The 19,947-nt window shown below is 31.3% G+C and overlaps 1 protein-coding gene across 1 annotated transcript in view; it reads right to left on the bottom strand.

The window, feature by feature from the left end:
* The window catches only part of LOC113040170 (low-density lipoprotein receptor-related protein 1B-like), a 246,167-nt gene that overhangs the window by 9,332 nt on the left and 216,888 nt on the right, over positions 1-19,947 (bottom strand). The window contains exons 72-86 of the mRNA XM_026198463.1: positions 19,557-19,679; positions 18,323-18,445; positions 18,103-18,243; positions 17,864-17,998; positions 16,153-16,272; positions 15,163-15,404; positions 14,769-14,992; positions 14,587-14,693; positions 13,432-13,548; positions 11,268-11,441; positions 8,280-8,405; positions 6,957-7,121; positions 3,195-3,356; positions 2,739-2,913; positions 1,703-1,807 (exon numbers count right to left, since the gene is read on the bottom strand). Of these exons, the coding sequence (XP_026054248.1) occupies positions 1,703-1,807; positions 2,739-2,913; positions 3,195-3,356; positions 6,957-7,121; positions 8,280-8,405; positions 11,268-11,441; positions 13,432-13,548; positions 14,587-14,693; positions 14,769-14,992; positions 15,163-15,404; positions 16,153-16,272; positions 17,864-17,998; positions 18,103-18,243; positions 18,323-18,445; positions 19,557-19,679 (2,239 nt within the window). The remainder of the gene's footprint in view (positions 1-1,702; positions 1,808-2,738; positions 2,914-3,194; positions 3,357-6,956; positions 7,122-8,279; positions 8,406-11,267; positions 11,442-13,431; positions 13,549-14,586; positions 14,694-14,768; positions 14,993-15,162; positions 15,405-16,152; positions 16,273-17,863; positions 17,999-18,102; positions 18,244-18,322; positions 18,446-19,556; positions 19,680-19,947) is intronic.

The following is a 19,947-nucleotide window of genomic DNA, read 5'->3' as shown; positions in this document are numbered from 1 at the left end:
ACACGAAACTACTGTAAGGTTTCAAACATCTTCGAATACTGCAAATAAGTTGTGTGAAATTTTTTTTTTGATAATTATATGGCACGTCTGTATCCTTAATTATAGCTACAAAGCTTTACTTCCTGTTCATTGTAATTCCCTGGAAAATAGTCATTTAATTGAATTCCACTTAAAAAAAATTTTTTTCATGTGTTCTGCTAAAGAAAGGAAGACATAAATGTGTTCGATGAGATTTGGATGGAATGAGAATTACATTTTGGGGGTGCACTTTCCCTTTAAGGCATTTTTTTTTTCTCCCTGGACATTTTCAAATATTGCAAATAAGTTGTACGAACCACTTTTGACAGTTTTATAGGGCATCTGCATCCTTAATTGAATCTACAAAGCTTTACTTCTTGTTCATTGTAATTTCCTGGAAAATGGAACTTTTCTCCTTAACATTTTCCCCCCATGTGTTCTGCAGGAGGAAGGAAGAAGTCATAAAAGTTTGCAATGAGATTTGGATGAAATGAGAATTAAATTTTATGGATGCACAGTCCCTTCAAGGGATTCTTTAAATGTGAATGATTTATTTCCTTCACTTTTATAGTATATATATATATATATATATATATATATATATTTTTTTTTTTTTCTAGAAATTTAGTTATACAAGAAATAACATACTTAGCATTCCACTTATAATGTCAAGGTTTCTTGCACCAAAAGATGTTGTAATTTAGATCTTTATGAGTATTTTACAGCCATTCTCTGAGTTTTTAAATGAAATATGCTACTGTACCTTTAAACGTATATGTAATGAGCTCTATTATGAGTGTTTATGAGCCCATCTTGGCGTATTTGTGAGAAAAGTACCAAAGACTGATTTATGAATAAATCATTCTTTCAGATCCTATCAACCAGGAAGTCAGATTTTGGCAATGAATTTGATTCAGCGAACTGATTCAGTTGATTCAGTTCGCAAACGTTTAATGACTTACATTTCTCACACATTTCAAAACTATTGTATGGCTTTAGATCTCTTAGAAAATAGTGAAAAAGTTCAATGAACCCTTTTTAAAATAATTCCATTGCACATCTGCATCCTTTTATTGAAGCTCTAAAGCTTCACTTCCTGTTCATTTTCATTTCCAGCTAAATAGGGACTTCATTTCTTCTATAGACTATTTTATTTTGTGTGTTTTGAAGAAGTAAGTAAGTTACACAGGTTTAGAAATGAGATTTGGATGAAATGATATTTAAATTGTTGGGTGCACCGTCCCTTTAAAGCCTTTTTAGCATGAATCAACATGAATCAACTGGAAAATAGAAGCACTTTTTTATTTTCTTCACTCTTTCTCTCTAGAAATGTCCTTTTTAATAGCAGGAATAAAATTAGAAAGCAGAATCACTTTTGTTTCTTCAGTTTTCTTCTCAGTTGTTTTTTCCAGCGTCTCTCATTGGTTTCTCTGCCTCTCTCTAACATACAAATATAGAGGTCGATATAAGTGGCAGATTATGGACCCCTGCTAAGATAATTCACTCTTCTGCTATAATACTCCCTCTCTCCTGTTAACCTTTACAAAACATCCATCCACCCAAGTCAGACGAGAAGAAAAAAAAATCCTATTAAAGTGGTTGCCGGAGGCAGCAATTTAAAAGGAATGAATCTAAATACCGGCGGCAATTTGTCGCCGTAGAAAGCTATTAAGGAATTACTCACTGACAGAACGGCAGGCCCGTCTCAGAGTCGAGGCGGCAGGTCCCGCCGTTATAACAGTATCCGTCACACAACTGACAGCTGGCTGCGATTCTGCCATTCGTACAGCTGCGAACACACATGTGAACAACAACAGTGATAACATTTTATGCAAATCTTGCCGTTTCATATGGAGTCACTAAATCATCAAGGAAGATGAATTCTTCAAAAAATGTAGTATGTCTGCACAAAAAGAATATATAAAATATATACCGTTAAATGTACTAAACACACATATGCTCAGAAATAATATAGATGCATTAATTATATGATAGTTGTACAAGATAAAATATCTACTTTATTTAAAAACAATATATAAAATAGAATATAAGTACAAATGTATTTATTCTTCTAAAAATATTTTATTACAATTATTATAAAAAATATAATAATAATTTATACATTAATAAAAAAATTATATGATTTTATTATAATAAGAATTTCAATAATATTTATATATACAGAATTTGAAATGTTACTAATAATATTTGCACACTAAAATATTGTATGTATTTAAATAAATAAATAAAAATAAAATATGTATAGGACAATATAATAATATGTATAGAATAGAACATTTGTACAACTGTATGCATTTATTATGAATAATGAAATAAATAAATATGTGTAGGATATTTGTACTTTTATATTATACAATAATATAAAGTTTTATATTTATTACACTTATTTTATATTTGATTTTACTAGTGCGGTCATATGATTAATCACAATTAATTGCATCCCAAAAAAAATGTTTTTGTCTACATAATATATATTTATTATGTATACATAAAGACACACATACAGTATATATTTTTAATTTTTATATTTCACATCTATCAACCTGTACTGTTTGTGTGTGTGTGTGTGGCACGTATATATATATATATATATATATATATATATATATATATATATATATATATATATATATATATATACATATATATATATAATAAATGAGTGCTGAACTGCTAATGTCACTTTACTGGATACACACTTGCAGGCGACGTCTCCAGTCTCTTCATCTACGATACACGGGGCCCCTCGGCAGCGAAGACACCGGTCCGTCTCACATTTCGGCCCTTCGTAGCGGGTGGGACACACACACTCCACTTGTCCAGAGCCGGACAGTGTGCAGCCTTTGGAGTTCACGCAATAATGGTGACAAATATCTGCCATCAGACGGAGAGAAAGTCGATTATGACTGATCTTAATGTATCAATGAATGCTAAATTCCTGTCATATTTGACCTCTTCTGCAAAGCAACTAAAAAGTCTTATATCAAGTGTTTTAAGTGTCAAAATAGCGCTGTTCGCAGAGTTTGACTCTAAGCTAACAGTGTGATGCTCATAATTGACAGCCTATGATGCCTGAAGTAGATATCAGAATTGAGCTAATGAATGCAAAAAAAAGAAAAAAAAAAAGTCTTATAATGCAACAGACTGGTACTCACGGTTTAGACAGCGTTCCCCGGTGTACTCTGCCAGACAGTGGCACACAGGTTGGTTCCCCAGGGTCATGTCACATGTGCCTCCGTTCAGACAGTAACTGTCACAAACACGCTTCTCACACAGAGGACCAGTGAAACCCAGAGCGCAGCGACACGTGGGCTTTCCTGTCCAAAATACACCTTATTTTAGTTACTTTAAACATGTCTGGGTCATTTGAAGCAGTACTAAAATAAAATAAAATAAAATATTTTGATATATTTTGGACTCCAAGTACATGATAAACTGAGTACTGAAATGAAATTGAAAAATATATACAGTAGGATCCCAAAATATCACAAGTCCCTTGCAAGCTGCGTTATTACTGTTAAGTAGAAATTAAATTTTTTTTTTTTAACTAAATAAAATAAAGCTGAAAGAAAATACTAGGTGGAAATCTTACAATACAAAAATAAGGAATATAAATAAAGTAAAATAACAAAATATAAAACAAGCTGAATAATGAAAAATACATTGATGCTAAAAATATCCAAGTAAAAAAATATATAAATATCAAAAGCACATAATTACTAAAGCTTAAAATCAAATTTAAAAGAATAATTTTATCTAAGTAAAATAATTAAAAGTTATAAAAACAACAAAAACAACAATTACTAAAACAAACTAAACTAAAAATAAGACTGAAAATATAAAATAAACATAAAATAAAAATAAATGCAAGTTTAAAAATAGTAATACAAATAAAAAGTGCAAGATGAAAAATAAATTAAAACTCTATATAATAAAAAATCCAATACACAACAGAAGCACATAAAAAAAATAAAAAAAATAAATCAACTTAAATTATAAATAAAAAATTAATTCAAACTAAACGGAAATATAAAAAATGTTAAAAACAACAAAAGCAACATAATTACTTACTATATTTACAAGAAAAACAGAAATCTTAAATACCCTAAACTTTTAAACGGTAATGTATCTGCAATATAATTAACTTCTTTAGTGTAGTTTCAGTCAATAACATTCTTGCGAATATTAGAAACATGACACACAAAAAAGCAACAGTTCCATTAAAAACCCCTAACCCTAACTCATAACAACTGCAAAAACTTAAATTCAAATTCAAATGTAACCTGAAAATATAAAAATAAAAGCTTATTCAAAATAACACTACCTGAGAGGGAATAAAATACACAGGCACTTACTGACATAACAACTAAAAAAAATAAAGTATTAACATCCTTTATATTACAGTACTTAATTACAGGTTAATTGTGCTAATTACATTTGTCGAAGCTAGTCTTTGCTTTGTAAGCCAACAGAATGTGATTATTTGAGTTACTGTGACAGAGTCACAGCGTTCTAGCGGGGATTTGCGTGACACTACATCTGTTTGGCATTGATTTCACACGTTCAACACACACTCAAAGCCGAGGGATCTTCATCCTACTGTTGGTGGTCCATCTGCCAGCTGGTGCGAATGACAGTTTTAACGCAAAGACGCCAACAGAAACAATTCCTGACGGTTTCTCAGACGTTAAAGCACTCCAAATGATTTCCATCCAGGCTTTGATTCCTGCCAAAATATCCTTCGGAATGAAAAGGCTAAACAGGGAGTGACTTACAAAACACCCTCCTGAAGCTTTCACACTGATATATTTTTTCGTAGAGGTTACGATAACAAATGGGCAAAGCAACGTCTGGTGTTAGCAAAGCAATAGCAAACAGACAGTGAGTGAACATGACGGTGCACTTTTGGGAAACAGGCTGTCAGCAGTTGGCGTATGTGCGACAGGGGAATTTTTATAACATTTGTTAGCTGGAACAATTACCAACTATTTAATTACCTGTCCAAAAACCTGTCGTCCATGTGAATGCATTCTTTCAGTCAGAAATAGGGATGTTTCACCCAAAAATTAGAATTCTGTCATTGATTACTCATGCCCTCGTGGCTTTCCAAACCTGTAAGACCTTTGCTCATCTTCAGAACATAAATTAAGATATTTTTGATGAAATCCGAGAGCTTTCTGACCCTCCATAGACAGCAAGAGTACTACCGCAATCAAGACCCAGAAAGGTAGTTAGGACATCGTTAAAAACTAGTTCATGTGACATCAGTGGTCCAACCGTAATTTTATGAAACAACAAGAAGACTTTATTCAACAACTTCTTCTCTTCATTGTCAGTCTTCAATGCACTTTCGACAAGAGTGCGAGTAATCAATGACAGAATTTTCATTTTTAGGTGGGCTATCCTTTTTCAGGAATGGAAATCCTTTCATTATATACCCACAGTCATCATGTTCCAGAACAATTTCTTTTATACATGGAACAAAAATTGAGAAATTTAGCTGCATGTTCATGCTTCACTTTTCCATATGAAAATGATATATTTTTATTTATTTTTATTTATTTATAATAATTTAAAAATACTAGTATTTTCGATATATTAAGAACATTCTTTAGCAGAAACAGGACCGAAAATTATTTTGGATAATGATGTACATTTATTTACTTATTTTCCATGTAACAATTATAAATTTTTATTTATACATTGCTATATATGTTAATATTGTTTTTATTTGTAATAATTTAGAATAATAGTCATATAGAATAACTATTATAATCTAGAAGAACCAGGACAGAAATATATATTGGATAATGAGATAATTGTGTATTAAATATTTTATATTTGTTATGTATTTATAATTTAAATTAAAATATTAATACTAATGTTATTTAATAAAATGACCATATTTATTTACAGTAAGAACTAATAAAATGTTATTATAATAATACTTTTTATATATATTTAATATAAAACATTCAATACATATTATATGTTTCATATTTTTCCCACTTTTTTTCATGAAAGTAAATGACAATTTAAAGTTCTAAAAAAAAAAACAATCAGTGATTGACACTACATACACTTTAGTGTGGATTCAGAAGGTTTGTAATATAGCGCACGAGTCTTGATCACCATTTACTGTCATTATATGGAAAAGTGCAGCCTGAACATTTTGCCAAAGTTGTCTTTTTGTGTTTCACAGAGAAAAGAATGTCATGCGTTTTTGGAATGACGTCCCAGTGAGCGAATGTTGGCAGAATTGTCCTTTTTGTGGTTTATTCCTTAAGAAGAAAGCTATTACTGGGTTTAACATCTATAAGAACAATGCCCACCTTCAGCAAATCTGGGTTAATTTGGTGCTTGTAATGTGAAATCTCACAATAGCCTTGCTTGTTTATCATTTCCCATTATTCAGAGAACTCAGGATGACCTGAAACAACCCAAGTCAGACACAGGTGCTGTATTCTCCTGCTGCATTTCTTCAGTGAATAGACAGAAAGCAGAAAGACTGAGAAATCCCTCCTGAATCAGATGTCTGCCTGTGACCTACTTTGAATTCTGAGAGCAGACGAGGAGCGCCAAGAAAACCATGTTCGTACCTGATCGTTTGGTGTATGTTTTTGCACAATACATGATTCTGATCATAAAATATGAATCGTTACATTTGAAAACAAAATGAGATAAAAAAATAAATCCTCAAACAATTAAATATTTATGTATAGAATAGTTTATATTTTATGTGTTTTTGTGTGTCAATTATGCAACAAATAGTATTTTATTTTTTTTTTCTAAATAGTTAGTGTACTTGTTTACCACAAATTGAAGAACATACTTAAGCTGGAACGTGAGTAGAAAGAAGGCATAGAAATAATCACGATACAAACGATGTCCAGCTGCAGATTGGAAATAGCACCTACCTAGTGGAGATCCCGTGCAAGTGCCTCCGTTGAGGCAGTAGTCCTTACAGTGGCTGATCTCACATCGTTCCCCAGAGTAATTTGGCCAGCAGAAGCAGCGTGATTCCCCTCGTTCATTGGTGATACACCGACCTCCATTCTCACAGGCCGGGTGACACAGCTCTCCTAAAACATAAATCCTTCATTAAGGCTAATTATAATTATATGGTAAGGTAATTTACATGTATTTAGTTGCTTATAAAAGGAGTATACATTGAATATATAAATATAACTATTATTTAAATTATATAAACAATATAGTATAATGATATAATATTCTTATAAGAAATAAATTCATTTTATTTAAATTGAATTTAAAATAATATTAAAATTCAATTAAATAATAATATGGATGTGCAGTAAATTTATTTATAGATTTTAGTAAAGATTAATATTGATTGCATGTATTTGTTACAAAGCATTTGCATTAATTTGATGTATTCTGGCAAATGCAGTTATGCACATAATGATTATATTCTAAGCTATATATTAATCCTTGCTAAATTCTTGGTTCATACAGACACATTTATAAAGACCCCAAAACTCTTTTCAGAATGTATTTATTATTTTATTATTATTTTTTTTTTTAAATCAACTATTAGATGGATGCATTATCAAGATGGAAAGAAAATAAAAATGCAGAAAATTATTACGATAACTGGATTTTTTGGTGACCATTTTCTAAAATGTGTACTTTCTGTTTATTACTTAATTGAATAATTCGTGTGAAGGAGCATACTTTATACATTTATTTAGATTTTTCAACTATTTCATACATGCAAATATGTATCTGGAAATTATATTTTAATTTTAGAACCAGTCTTAACATTGAATTTTATTTTGTATTAATCATTTATATTTATGCTGTTCTAACATGCAACTTTTATATCTTGTTTTGCCTCATTTGTTGTTTATTGACACATTAAACACATAATAAAAATAAAAATACAGTCCATTAATTATTGTACGGTTCTAAACTACATCTGACTAAGGTGGTTCAGAGATACTGAAGGGTTGCCTTAGCAAGCAGCGCTAATCAAATAAGTCATCCACTCTGACTGAATCAATACTAGCAACACAATCGCTGTCTTGTTTTAGCACACAGGCTTCAGGTGTATTGCGTGTGTGGGCAAAGGGCCCAGAATAGTAAACACTTCAGTCAAAATCACTCGGGTGAAAGATCTGGGTTTGACACACCGCAGCCTCTCAGGGTTGAGCCGGCGCTCTAGCTTACGTAGTTAGTGATGTAAGAGCATCCCGCCAAGCGCATTTTGACAGATGTACCTGAGATGTTGGTGTCCGTGCAGGTCCTGTTCAGCAGAATTTTCCCCTCAGGACACACACATCTGGCCCCAGTGGGGTTCAGGAGGCAAAGGAAAGCGCAGTTCATCTTTGCACATGGGTTGGATACTGAGAGAGAGAGAGAAAGAGAAGAGAAGATGAACATAAATGTTTTTTTTTTAACCTTTAAATGATTCATTGGGATAGATCATGTAGAGGCACACATTCAAAAATATGTTGAAACAAAATGTAAATAAAATGTTTAGTTAGATTTTAATAAAATAATACAAATAAACCAGTTCAAAATGGTGCATTCCAAAGATTAATGTGTGTGTGTGTGTAACAGTTTCCTTAACTCATGAATGACCCACTTCAAAAAAAAAAAAAAAAAAAAAAAGGAAGATAAATAATCAAAAGAATGGAATAAATAATGCTTTCTGCTCTTTTGAATGGTTTAAATGGACAGTTTGAGTCTTGGTTCCAAAACAAAACAAAACAAAGCAAAACAAAGCAAAGAAAAACAAAACAAAGCAAAGAAAAACAAAACAAAACAAAACAAAACAAAACAAAACAAAACAAAAACAATAAAACAAAACAAAACAAAACAAAACAGTTTAAAAAGTCAGTGAATCTTTAGAAAAGCTAAATATTTAGTTACATATTTACAACAAAATGAAAAATAAAGCAAAATAAAACAATGAAACCATTTCTGACTTTAGTGTAACAAAATATTTTTTAAATCTGTTACTACAAAACAAAAAAATTTACCAGTTAAAGTAAACCAGTAAAAAAAAAAAAAACAGGCTGTGAATCTTTAGTGTAACAAAATGTTGAATTTTATTAATAAATTAAAACCAAACAAAGCAGAATATAATTTAAATAAACAAGCAATATGAATAAATAAATAAATACATGAACACATGTAATTAAATGTAAACAGATGTAGCAAAATGTACAGTTATAAAAGGGGTCATTTGCACATGGTTTTAAAGGTAAAGTAGCAAAACCGGCTGTTTAATTCTAAGGGCCAGAGAGAGTAAACATTATCTAAATTACAGGACAAAACACATTACATGTGGAGATCAGAGAAACATTATGCTACAAAAGTGCAGAACATTGTGTCTTTTATATCACCACCATAATGTTTGCCAGAAAGATGAAACTATCCTAGCATATAACAAACTATCTCTCTAAAAGCTTTTAGTAGGTGGTGTAATGTGTGCATGTGAGATATATTATGTGTTTGTCTTTTTTATTTTAGCTTTTGCAGGTTGTTTTGACGAGCATCTTCAATAAAGCTTTGCGGTGTAAAAGCACATCAGGGAGCGATGACACTTCCCATTACACCAGCACAAAGACATACAACACAGGCAAAGATCCCTCCATCCCTCCTTCGTTATAAAGGAGAGAGAGATCAGCGGAGGATAAGAGGAGAGAGTACAGTGAAAAATCATAATGGAAGAAAGAGGAATAAAAACACACATAACGAGACTAAAGGATAAATGGGAGCAGGGTCACACTGGTCGCAAAACAGCGAAATAAACTAAAAAGACTCCAGAATATAAATCCACAGCTGCTGCCAGAATGGATAAATCTGCTAAAAAGAAATGAACGTTTATAACTAATTCCATTTTTTATGAGCAAATTGAATGGAGCTCCTGAAAAAATAATTTTTACATGTATATAAATATTTCGTTTTAGCAACAGACATACTATGATTAAAATATAAATCAAATGTATAATATTAGACATAACATTTCCTGTTAAAAAATGTATACACACACACACACACACACACACACACACACACATCCACAATAATAATTATCAATAATATTAAATATTTATAATATTTATTTTTATTTAATTTAATTTTTTTACAGCAGTTGTATTATTTAAACATATAAATAAATAACCTCTGTACCCACAAAATAACAATAAACAAACCATTACGATATAAATTGTTGGTATTCGATTTTCTTGAGATTTGGGGCATCTGTATAACAATATTGAAAATGTACATCGGAAATGCTAACTTGTGCAGCGATGTAAAAGGCTATAAATAGCATATTTATACAACAGTAAACGACCAAATTCCACCCGTGATTGTAAAAGGAAGTTATTACAAACATTCGATCGGGGTTTATAATGAGTTCTGAGTGTACTAATAATTTCATAAATAGTCTTATGTAACTTGATGCTAACGTTAGCTCTAATGCATCTGATAGCTAGCATAGCATAGCAGCTAGCATAACTCATATCCTACATCAACAATGTTTTAATACATTTTTTTATTTTTTTTTATTTGAGTTTATTTAATTTCTTAACTGTCTGAGTGATTTTGATTCCTGAACAGTAAACTTTGATGTGTCAGCTTTGTGAACATATGTTTATTATGTATCTAGTCAGAAAGAATCATGAGCAGAAACCTTTTTATTTTGGGTATGTCATTTCTGTCTCCATGCCGAAAACAGTGGGGGGGAGGGGGTGACTGGTAAGGGGTTAATGCTTTTGGCTAAGCAATCTTTGAATGGGCATGACGCCTCTGATTTCATTCATCTGATTAGAGCCGGTAATTGTATAATAAAAACATTTGACAGTAATATGTGATTGTAAAAAAGCACAAGCTGGCAACAGACAAAAAGTCCAATCAGATTTCAACAATCTAAACATGAATTTAAACTCTGACGACTGCCAAGAAATCTCAAACTGGAACGACACACAACCATAATGGTTTTAAAGGAAAATTTGATTAAAAAAACAAAAATCATCATTTAATAACTCTAATGTCCTTCCAATCATGTATTTTTTTACATTTCAGCTTATTATAGCTTTTTGTTTTTATGGAAAATAGAAGCTTAGATTTGAAAAAACAAAGGCATAAGGTTTTGAAACAACATGAGTGTGAGTAATTGTTGACTAAAGTATCATTTGTGGGTGAACTACCCCTTTAAATCATCCTTTTTGATTGAGAAACATTTTGGGACTCACCCTCCTGTTGTTTGTACCGATGGAAGAGCAATATGCTGGATGCTCTCTGCACACCCAGACTGAGCTTCTCGGCAGGCAACTTCCCATATTTATGAACCCTGAAGACGTCGTGCTTCATGCCGACCCCGTAGATGTAGTCCTCAAACAGGTCAATTCGGAAGGGTTGAGAAATTCCTGGAACAAAACCAAGTAAGTTCATTCACACCGAATACATTTCATGTACGACTGTGAGGAATGCATCCAGATTCAATAATGCAAAACAAAACAGCAATGCCATTTAAAAATGTCATAGAGTAGAAAAACACAATCCCTCTTAAGTGTAGGATAAAACTAAAATATTCAAGTTCGAGGCCCAGAACCGAGAGGAGAACAATTAAAAATATATATATCTGTTCCAAAACCTGTTGAGTGGCATATATAGACAGCATTTTAAATAATCATAAACATGGTTCATACATTCCAAATAGCTGACAGCTAAATTATATTATGCTCAACGATATCAGATTTTGCGCTACATCTTTTAACTTGGCAAAGGAAACAATTTCAGAATGCATTGCGGGTAAATTTAATAGATGGCAGATGATAGAGAGAAACGACTAACAGCAAAACAAACAATCAAAAAGAAATGCAAAACAAATTTAAACAAAACAACAAACCAAACAAAAAAACAACTGCACAAATGCACAAAATTAAACAAAACTAAATAAAACAACAAACAAAACATCAAACTATAACAGAAACAAACCAAAAATAAAACTAAACAAAAACAGTTCATGGAACATCTATTTTCAAGTAGCAACTTAACTAATTAACAAAACAAAAGGTATTAGATTAAAACTAAATTATTATTTTCTTTTAAAGGGGTGTTTGTTTTCCTAGGCTTGATTGTGTTTATGATTGTCTAACGTGTTCATGATTTTTTTTTTTTTAAACACATAATTTTTTTTTCACATAATTTACCTTTATTCCATACCGATCTGTCCCTCCTCTGACAAACACCTCGATTTTTTTCCTGTTATTATGAAGCCCCTCCCTCAGAAATACACGATGGGCTGGGATTGGTCAACTGGCTCAGTGTGTTGTGATTCGCTAAACCGCCTCTGAACATCACGCCCCTAAAGCTCAGAATGTGATCCAGTTGTATTGTAAACAATGACGTCCTCTATATTGTTTATCAATTTGAGCCTGATTGTGAAGCAGAGAATATTAATGAAGAGGTTCGCACAGAACCTGTGCAAGCATGGATCTAAATGGTATGTTAGTTTGTTTTTAGATATGCTGTTGTTTGTAAAAGCTACTGCTTCTGTTAGCTTTTTTTATACAGTTTTATTCTGGTTAAAGCTTTAATACAGCACAGCAACCGTAAGTGCGTCCATGTATTTTAAATTTTAAAAGAGGGTATCTCCTTTGCATTGAACTTTTCAGTGCTGCAAATTTGCAGATATTGTTTATGCTCAAACAGCAACATTTTAAATGAACTATTGTTTAAAAAATGCAATCACAATCAACCACTCCTTTAATCGAAGCACCTAATATAATTATTGACTAATTTGTTTATATAAAATGGAATAGAATGTCATTAAGGTTGAATGATTTTGATGTCTGCTTATATATATATATATATATATATATATATATATATATAGAAGTGCACAAAGTTTTGTTGTTATTATGTCTGTTTCCAAAAAAAGTAGACCCTTTACAGATTCAATTGATGTGTTGCTCTTATCTGTACGATTAAAACTGAAAGTGTAATTTAAGTTCTTTTCGGGGTTATCAGGAGAAAATGACTCAAAACGCGTATCTGCGTTAATCGACTCCAGAAGGTTAACACTAATATTCTAAAAAAGAAAATAGAAACATCCTTTTAAGTTGGCTTAGAAAGTAGCTGGCTATGTCGACAGCAGACAGTTAATTAGGCTTTGCAAGAGTTTTGGATTTAAATTCACCCTCAACTTTGATGCTTTCCCTAAAATCGCATTTTTACAATCACAGTCTGTCAGGGGAATCGAAATGAAAAAAACGGTTGATTTTACATAAACTATACACACTTTTACATGTTGGAATCAAGGGCTGAGCTGAGGTTTTTTATTTTTTATTTTTTTCATAAATAACTGGAGGCTGATTTTGAATATTGTACAATATCCAACAAATGCAAACTTACCATCTCGACTGCTAGCAGCCACCAGTGAATCAGAGCCATCAAAGCGCACGCTTCCGATCTGAGACAACTCAGAGTCTGACCAGTACAGCCGCTGGTTGTAATAGTCAATTGCAAGTCCTGAAAAGATATAGACAATTACATTACATATATAATTATATTATTTTAATTATACATAATTATAAATTATTATTTGAAATATAAAATTCATGTTTTATAATAAAATAATTTATATATTATATGATTTATATAATAAAATTAATACAAATAAAAAATGAAATGTTAATACTATTATATATTATTATTTCAAGTACATAATTATAACAATATAATTGAAGCAAATATAAAATAATAAAATGTCGATTATATATAAATTACAATTAATAAAATTTAATTAAAAGACAATATGATTATATTATAAAAGCAAAACAAAGCAAAAAGTACATTTAAAAAAGCAAAAGAAAAGATGAAAAACAAAAACAGAGAAAGATAAAACCAAAACACCAAAAATAAAATGCAAAGCAAATAGTGAAACTAAGCAATACATAAAACAAAACAAAAGCAAATAAATAAACCAAACTAAAAAACAAACCAAAGCACAAAAGACCAAAATGAACCAAAATTGAAGCTGACAAAAGTGAAAAAAAAAACAAATACAAAAAAAATCTAACAAAATTCTAAACAAAAGTGAAAAAAAAACATATACAATTAGAAAACTAAAACGCCACAAAAAAGCAAAAATAATTATTATATATATTTAAATATTAAATATTAATAGCATTATAATAAATACTGTATTTTTTATTAATAAATTGTTATATTAATGAAATATTTTTGGTCACATTAGTGAAAACCTTTGCCTTGAATTTATTACATAAAAAAAAAATGAAATGTTTCTATTAGCACAAAACTGTCACAACATTAGGCCTTTCCATTAAGAGTAGCAAGAATTTCACCTGGGCATATTGTTTCACTCAAACTTTATATTTTATAATTTACTTCACTTTTAGACAACTGAAATTACCTTCTTACTGAGATGTTTTTGGTGCTTCACATTTTGATTTAGCATAACATTTGACATGTTTTTTTGTTAGTCACATACTGTATATTACACTACAAAATATTTTTAAAAGGATGACTGGTGTGCAAGAACCTCACCCGTCGGTCTACGCAAGTTCCTCTCCAGCAAAATGCGACGCAAGGACCCATCCATGGCGGCCTCCTCAATGTGAGAGTGGTCCCCAATCACAGTCCAGTAGACCATCCTAAAGAACGATGGAGGATATCATAAACATGTTGCCTGATACAACAGCCAGGACTAAAAAACAACGGACACTTACCCGCGTACAGGGTTAACGGTAATAGCGAAAGGTTCCCCATCAATGTCTGTGATGAGTCGGGTGCAGTTGGGACCCCCCAGCTGTCCCACGTTAATGGAGTAGCGAAGTCGGCGCCAATGTGCCGTATAGTAGCTGAACCAGTGCATTCGGGAGTGATCCGTCCAGTAAAGGTTCCCTGTCACCCAATCGGCCGAGATGTCCCGGGGCCTCCGGAAGTCTGGACACTGCAAATATAGAGCGTAGTGAAGTTTCAAAAGAGCTTTGGTAAGATGTTACCGTGCTGGTTTCTGTGGTTTCCTGAGGAACATTTCAAAAATAATCTGAAAGAAGTGTGAAAAAGTTAGAAGTACAATGTAACAGGGCTGTTGAAAACAGTATGTTGTTATTGACTTACTATGACTCCACTGTTTGATGTGATTGGGTTCCTGTCCTGGAGGTCTTTGTAAAAGATCCCCCCGGGGTTAAACTGGGTGGCCCACACAAACTTGTGGTGGTGAAATAACGCATCCATGCCGATGATACGAGCGCTGTCTGACATTCGGGCCAGTTGAGTGTGTCCGTGAGTTTGGTTGTACGGATACACAAAACTGCGGATTTCGGTGTCATTGGCCACATAGAGGACCTGATCTTCTGGTCCTAAGCACAGAGATATACGTGTAAAACAAACTCCGTAAACAAATCAAATAAAAGCAAAGCATGAAAAAAACAAGGCACACAAACGAATACATGAATCAAAACATAGCAATGAACAAAATAAACCACCACATAAAAACATAAAAACAAGAAGAAAGTACTTAAAAAAGATAAAATGGAAAGAAAAAAAAAACATAAAAAAGACCAAACCAAAACACCACAAATAAATACAAAAAACGTAGCAAAAGATAAAACAAAACAAAAGCAAAAAAAAGACAAAACACACACACAGAAATAAATAAATAAATAAAAAAAATAATAATAAAAAAAAGATGAAAAAAGAGAAAAAAAACAAACACCACAAACAAAAATAAACACAACAAAAAAGCAAATTAATTAACCAAAAAGGGAAACAAAAGATAAAATATATAACAAAAATATTATATATATATATATATATATATATATATATATATATATATATATATATTAAGACCAATACCAACCCCAAAAATAAATAAAACAGACCAAAAACAAAAATGTTAAAAAACGAACAGCAAAAACTAAATATATTTCTTTAATTATTTATGTCTAAACTTCCAAACAAATCAAATGTTAGCTTGAAACCTGAAGTGTTTTGAATCAAAGCAACTAAACTCAGCCTAAAACTATTTATTTGTATAAAAATGTGATAGAATAATTATAAAACTGAATCCTTTTGATGTTATTTGTATGAAACAACTTCTTTTACCCTTTGTGATGCATTCCCCATCGATCTCCTTGAAGTTTCGGTCACAAGTGCACTTGTATGAGCCCTTGGTGTTGGTGCAGTACTGCGAGCAGCTTCCGAACCGCAGACACTCGTTCACCTCTGAGAAAAAGAGAGGAACACGTCCATCCATCAGCCTCTCCCACACGCTCTCCAGTGACATTTTAAAACAGCGCTACAGGGATGTCACTGTTTGGGATCTGCATTCAGCGCCTGCTGATTTCTGGACTTCCTTTTGTGCTCAGTGAGATGACCCTGAAGCGACCGCTGACATACCTTCAACAGATTAATGCCAGCGCTGAAACCCAATACAAAGAGACTTTTGCATTGTAGGCTTTGTATAAAGGGCCGGTATGCGCTAAGGGCAAGTATTTGCATTCCGTCTTTGCGTTTTATCACAAAATACCAAACCGAATGTCATTTATTTTAAAGAAGAATAGCACTGGTGCATTTTGCATATATATGTAAGGCATTTAGAGAATTATTAATTGTATAACAAATCAGCTCAAAACACAAGTGGAAATATCCTGCACTTGATCAATCTTTTAATCATGTCTGAGAACCTTGTTGACAAAAATAAAAAATTTACTAATCATAAATCTTTTCAAATTGTAAAATGCTCTGCATACTTCAGTTAACTGCAGAATCAAAGTGAACATTTCTTTAAGCCGCAGAGCTACCCAGAATTCATCTTTAAAAGAGAACTTGAACTTGAATGTTGATGTACCTTGTTCTGCTTAATCTATAACAGCAATTCTCAAGAAAATAAAATAAAGCTCTCAAGACAATCAGATACAGCACAGAACCATTTAGAAAGGACTAAAATGTAACTACATTAATATTTAAATTGTGCGCCACTAATACTAAATGTTTAATATAACCTAAGCATTGTTGACGAGCATCTGTTTTTTTTTTTTTTTTTTAACCCTGGCTAAAATTATGTAAAAAACAATAATAATAATAATAAAATAAACTATACAAAGTGATGTGAAAATACATCATAATTTGTATTTCTATAAATAAAGTTTTACTGTTTTTATAAATATAGATATTAATATACATTTTATTTTATGTGTGTGTGTGTGAGTGTGTATTCACACACAAACATATTTTTTTTTAATCTATAATATATCTACAGTACATCATCATTAAAAATACAAAATATGTGAATTACATTTTATTATTATTTTTATTAATATGCAATATTTTGATATTAATACAAAAATCAAGTAAACATAATATACAATTGTTATTACATAACAGTTAATTATTTAATAGTTTTAAAAAAAAATAATACAATTGTATTATTATGCAATATTTTTACACTATATTTTTTAATGATGTATCAACGATTGTTACAACTTTTAATTATAATAATAATAACAATAATAATAATAATAATAATAATAATAATAATAATAATAATAATAATAATAATAAAAGATTACTATAAATGTATTATTGTTGTTATTACTATTATTAATAAAAAAAAAAATATATATATATATATATATATATATATATATATATATATATATATATATATATATATATATATATATATATATATATATATATATATAAAGTTGTGAATGCATATGTATGTTGATTCTTAAAATTCTGAATATCTGTAGACTGGAAATTGGAAATTGGTGTTTTTATTTTATTTTATTTTTTTGTATAAATCCTCTACCTTCACATTGCTTGGTCTTCTGGTTTCTCTGAAATCCATCTTTGCATTGGCAGACTGAAGATGTTTTTGTGAGGTTGCAGAAAGCATCATCTCCGCACAAGTCGGCCCGCCCTCGACAAGCACCATCGACAGAATCTGTGACACACAGGGGACAAAACGAGAACGCGTAAAGGTTTTACTCCACAAAACACAGAAAGCCAATGTGAAGGAAGAAGGTTTAGAGAAGGAAGTACACTTACATGCCTTGCAGTCGCGCTCATCTGATCCGCCGTCTTCACAATCGTCGAAGAAGTCGCACTGGAGCTCGGCCGGGATGCAGCGGTGATTGGCACAGGAGAATTCGGTCTTCCCGCACGCAGTCTGCCTTTTGACCACATCCGCTAGAGAAAAGACAGAAATGGAGATGGTTTAGAAAAATTTTTTGACTGATGTTCTTAATAACTTGAGTCCCCCACTCACCACAGTCGTCTTCGTCTGAATTGTCGCCACAGTCGTTCGCTCCGTTGCAGATTTGTTCGGTCCGTAGACATACTCTGTCATTCCTGCAGCGAAAGGGTCTGTTTGGAGGACATGGCAACTTTCCTGAGGAGAAAAACATATGCAGAGTAATCATAAACTTGTTTTTCATCATATAAAGTGACATTTAGTTTTTTTCTATGGTTTGTACGTGTTCAAGTGTTTGTAAAGTGCTCCAAGAGCAATTTTTCTGACATTTTACTGCCAGGCCTACAGCGAGAACTATTTTTACAGGGAAAAATCACCGTTTACTACAGCAGGTGGACAGTGTCAGGTGTAATGTGTGTTCAGGATGGTCAAAGCGTCCTGTATTGATTTTCTGCTCTCGATAGAGGTCGTTCTCACATGACCTTATAAATGTGACATTTCAAACCAGACACTGATACTCCTAAACTAAACACTCTCTAAATGCAGTCATTCTCAACATATTAAAAACAAATGTCATAATTTAATTTAAACTTTCTTAGAAATCAACAAATTTATATAATATTTTACAATTCAATAGGAAGCCAAGTACCTATGGTAAATCATCTTTGCTTTAAAAAATAAAATTAATAATAATAATAATAATAATAATAATAATAATAATAATAATAATGAGTAAATTATTTTTGGATATATATTTTTTTTATAAATTACATGTTTAAGAGAAAACATATTATTATAATTATAATTATTATTTGTAATGAATTAATGACTGATTTTTATGTAATGTCAGTGGAAAGAGAAGTGGAATTAAAACAAATAAATAACCAAAGCAAAACAAATCTTAATAAGCTGGAAACAACAACAATACATAAATGAACGAAACATATGGAAAATAAAATGTTAAACAAAACATCTGAACAAAACCTGATCAAAAAGACAATAAAACATAGAAACAAAACAAACACACATACAAATATATACATGCACACTCAAAGTAAAACAACCAAAGCAAAACAAAATAAATAAATCAAAACTAAAACAAAGTGCAACATACACACACACACACACACAAATAAAAAAACTAAACAACCAAACCACATAAAGAAACAATAAACACACACACACACACACACACACATATATATATATATATATATATATATATATATATATATATATATATTCATATATATATATATATATATTCATTCTGACTTCAGTGGGAACGATCCACTAATTAAAAACGTACCACACATGTTTGAATCTTCGTCAGAGTTGTCTCCGCAGTCATCCTCACCATCACACAGCCAGACCAGCAGTTTACAAAGTGTGTTGTTGCAAACAAACTCGTCTGCGCGGCAAGCCAATGACCCTGCAAACAAAAGTTTTGACTATTTATTGTATTTTAACAACATAATGTATTTAAAAACTGATTGAGATTTATTTATTTTTACATAAGTTATTCAAATTAAATTGTTTATTTGTTTTTGCAGTTTTATGGTTATTTTAATTTTGACAAGTTTTCACACTGTTACTTTGATGTAAAATAAGAGTTTAATATATGCAATAATTCTCACATAAAAAAAAATAAAAATAAAAAAAAGATTTGGGCTCCTGCTGCTTTTAAAAAAAGTAACAGG

This window comes from Carassius auratus, chromosome 22 (genome assembly GCF_003368295.1).
Source record: "Carassius auratus strain Wakin chromosome 22, ASM336829v1, whole genome shotgun sequence".
Classification (NCBI taxonomy): Eukaryota; Metazoa; Chordata; class Actinopteri; order Cypriniformes; family Cyprinidae; genus Carassius; species Carassius auratus.
This window is presented reverse-complemented; position numbering and strand designations above follow the sequence as displayed.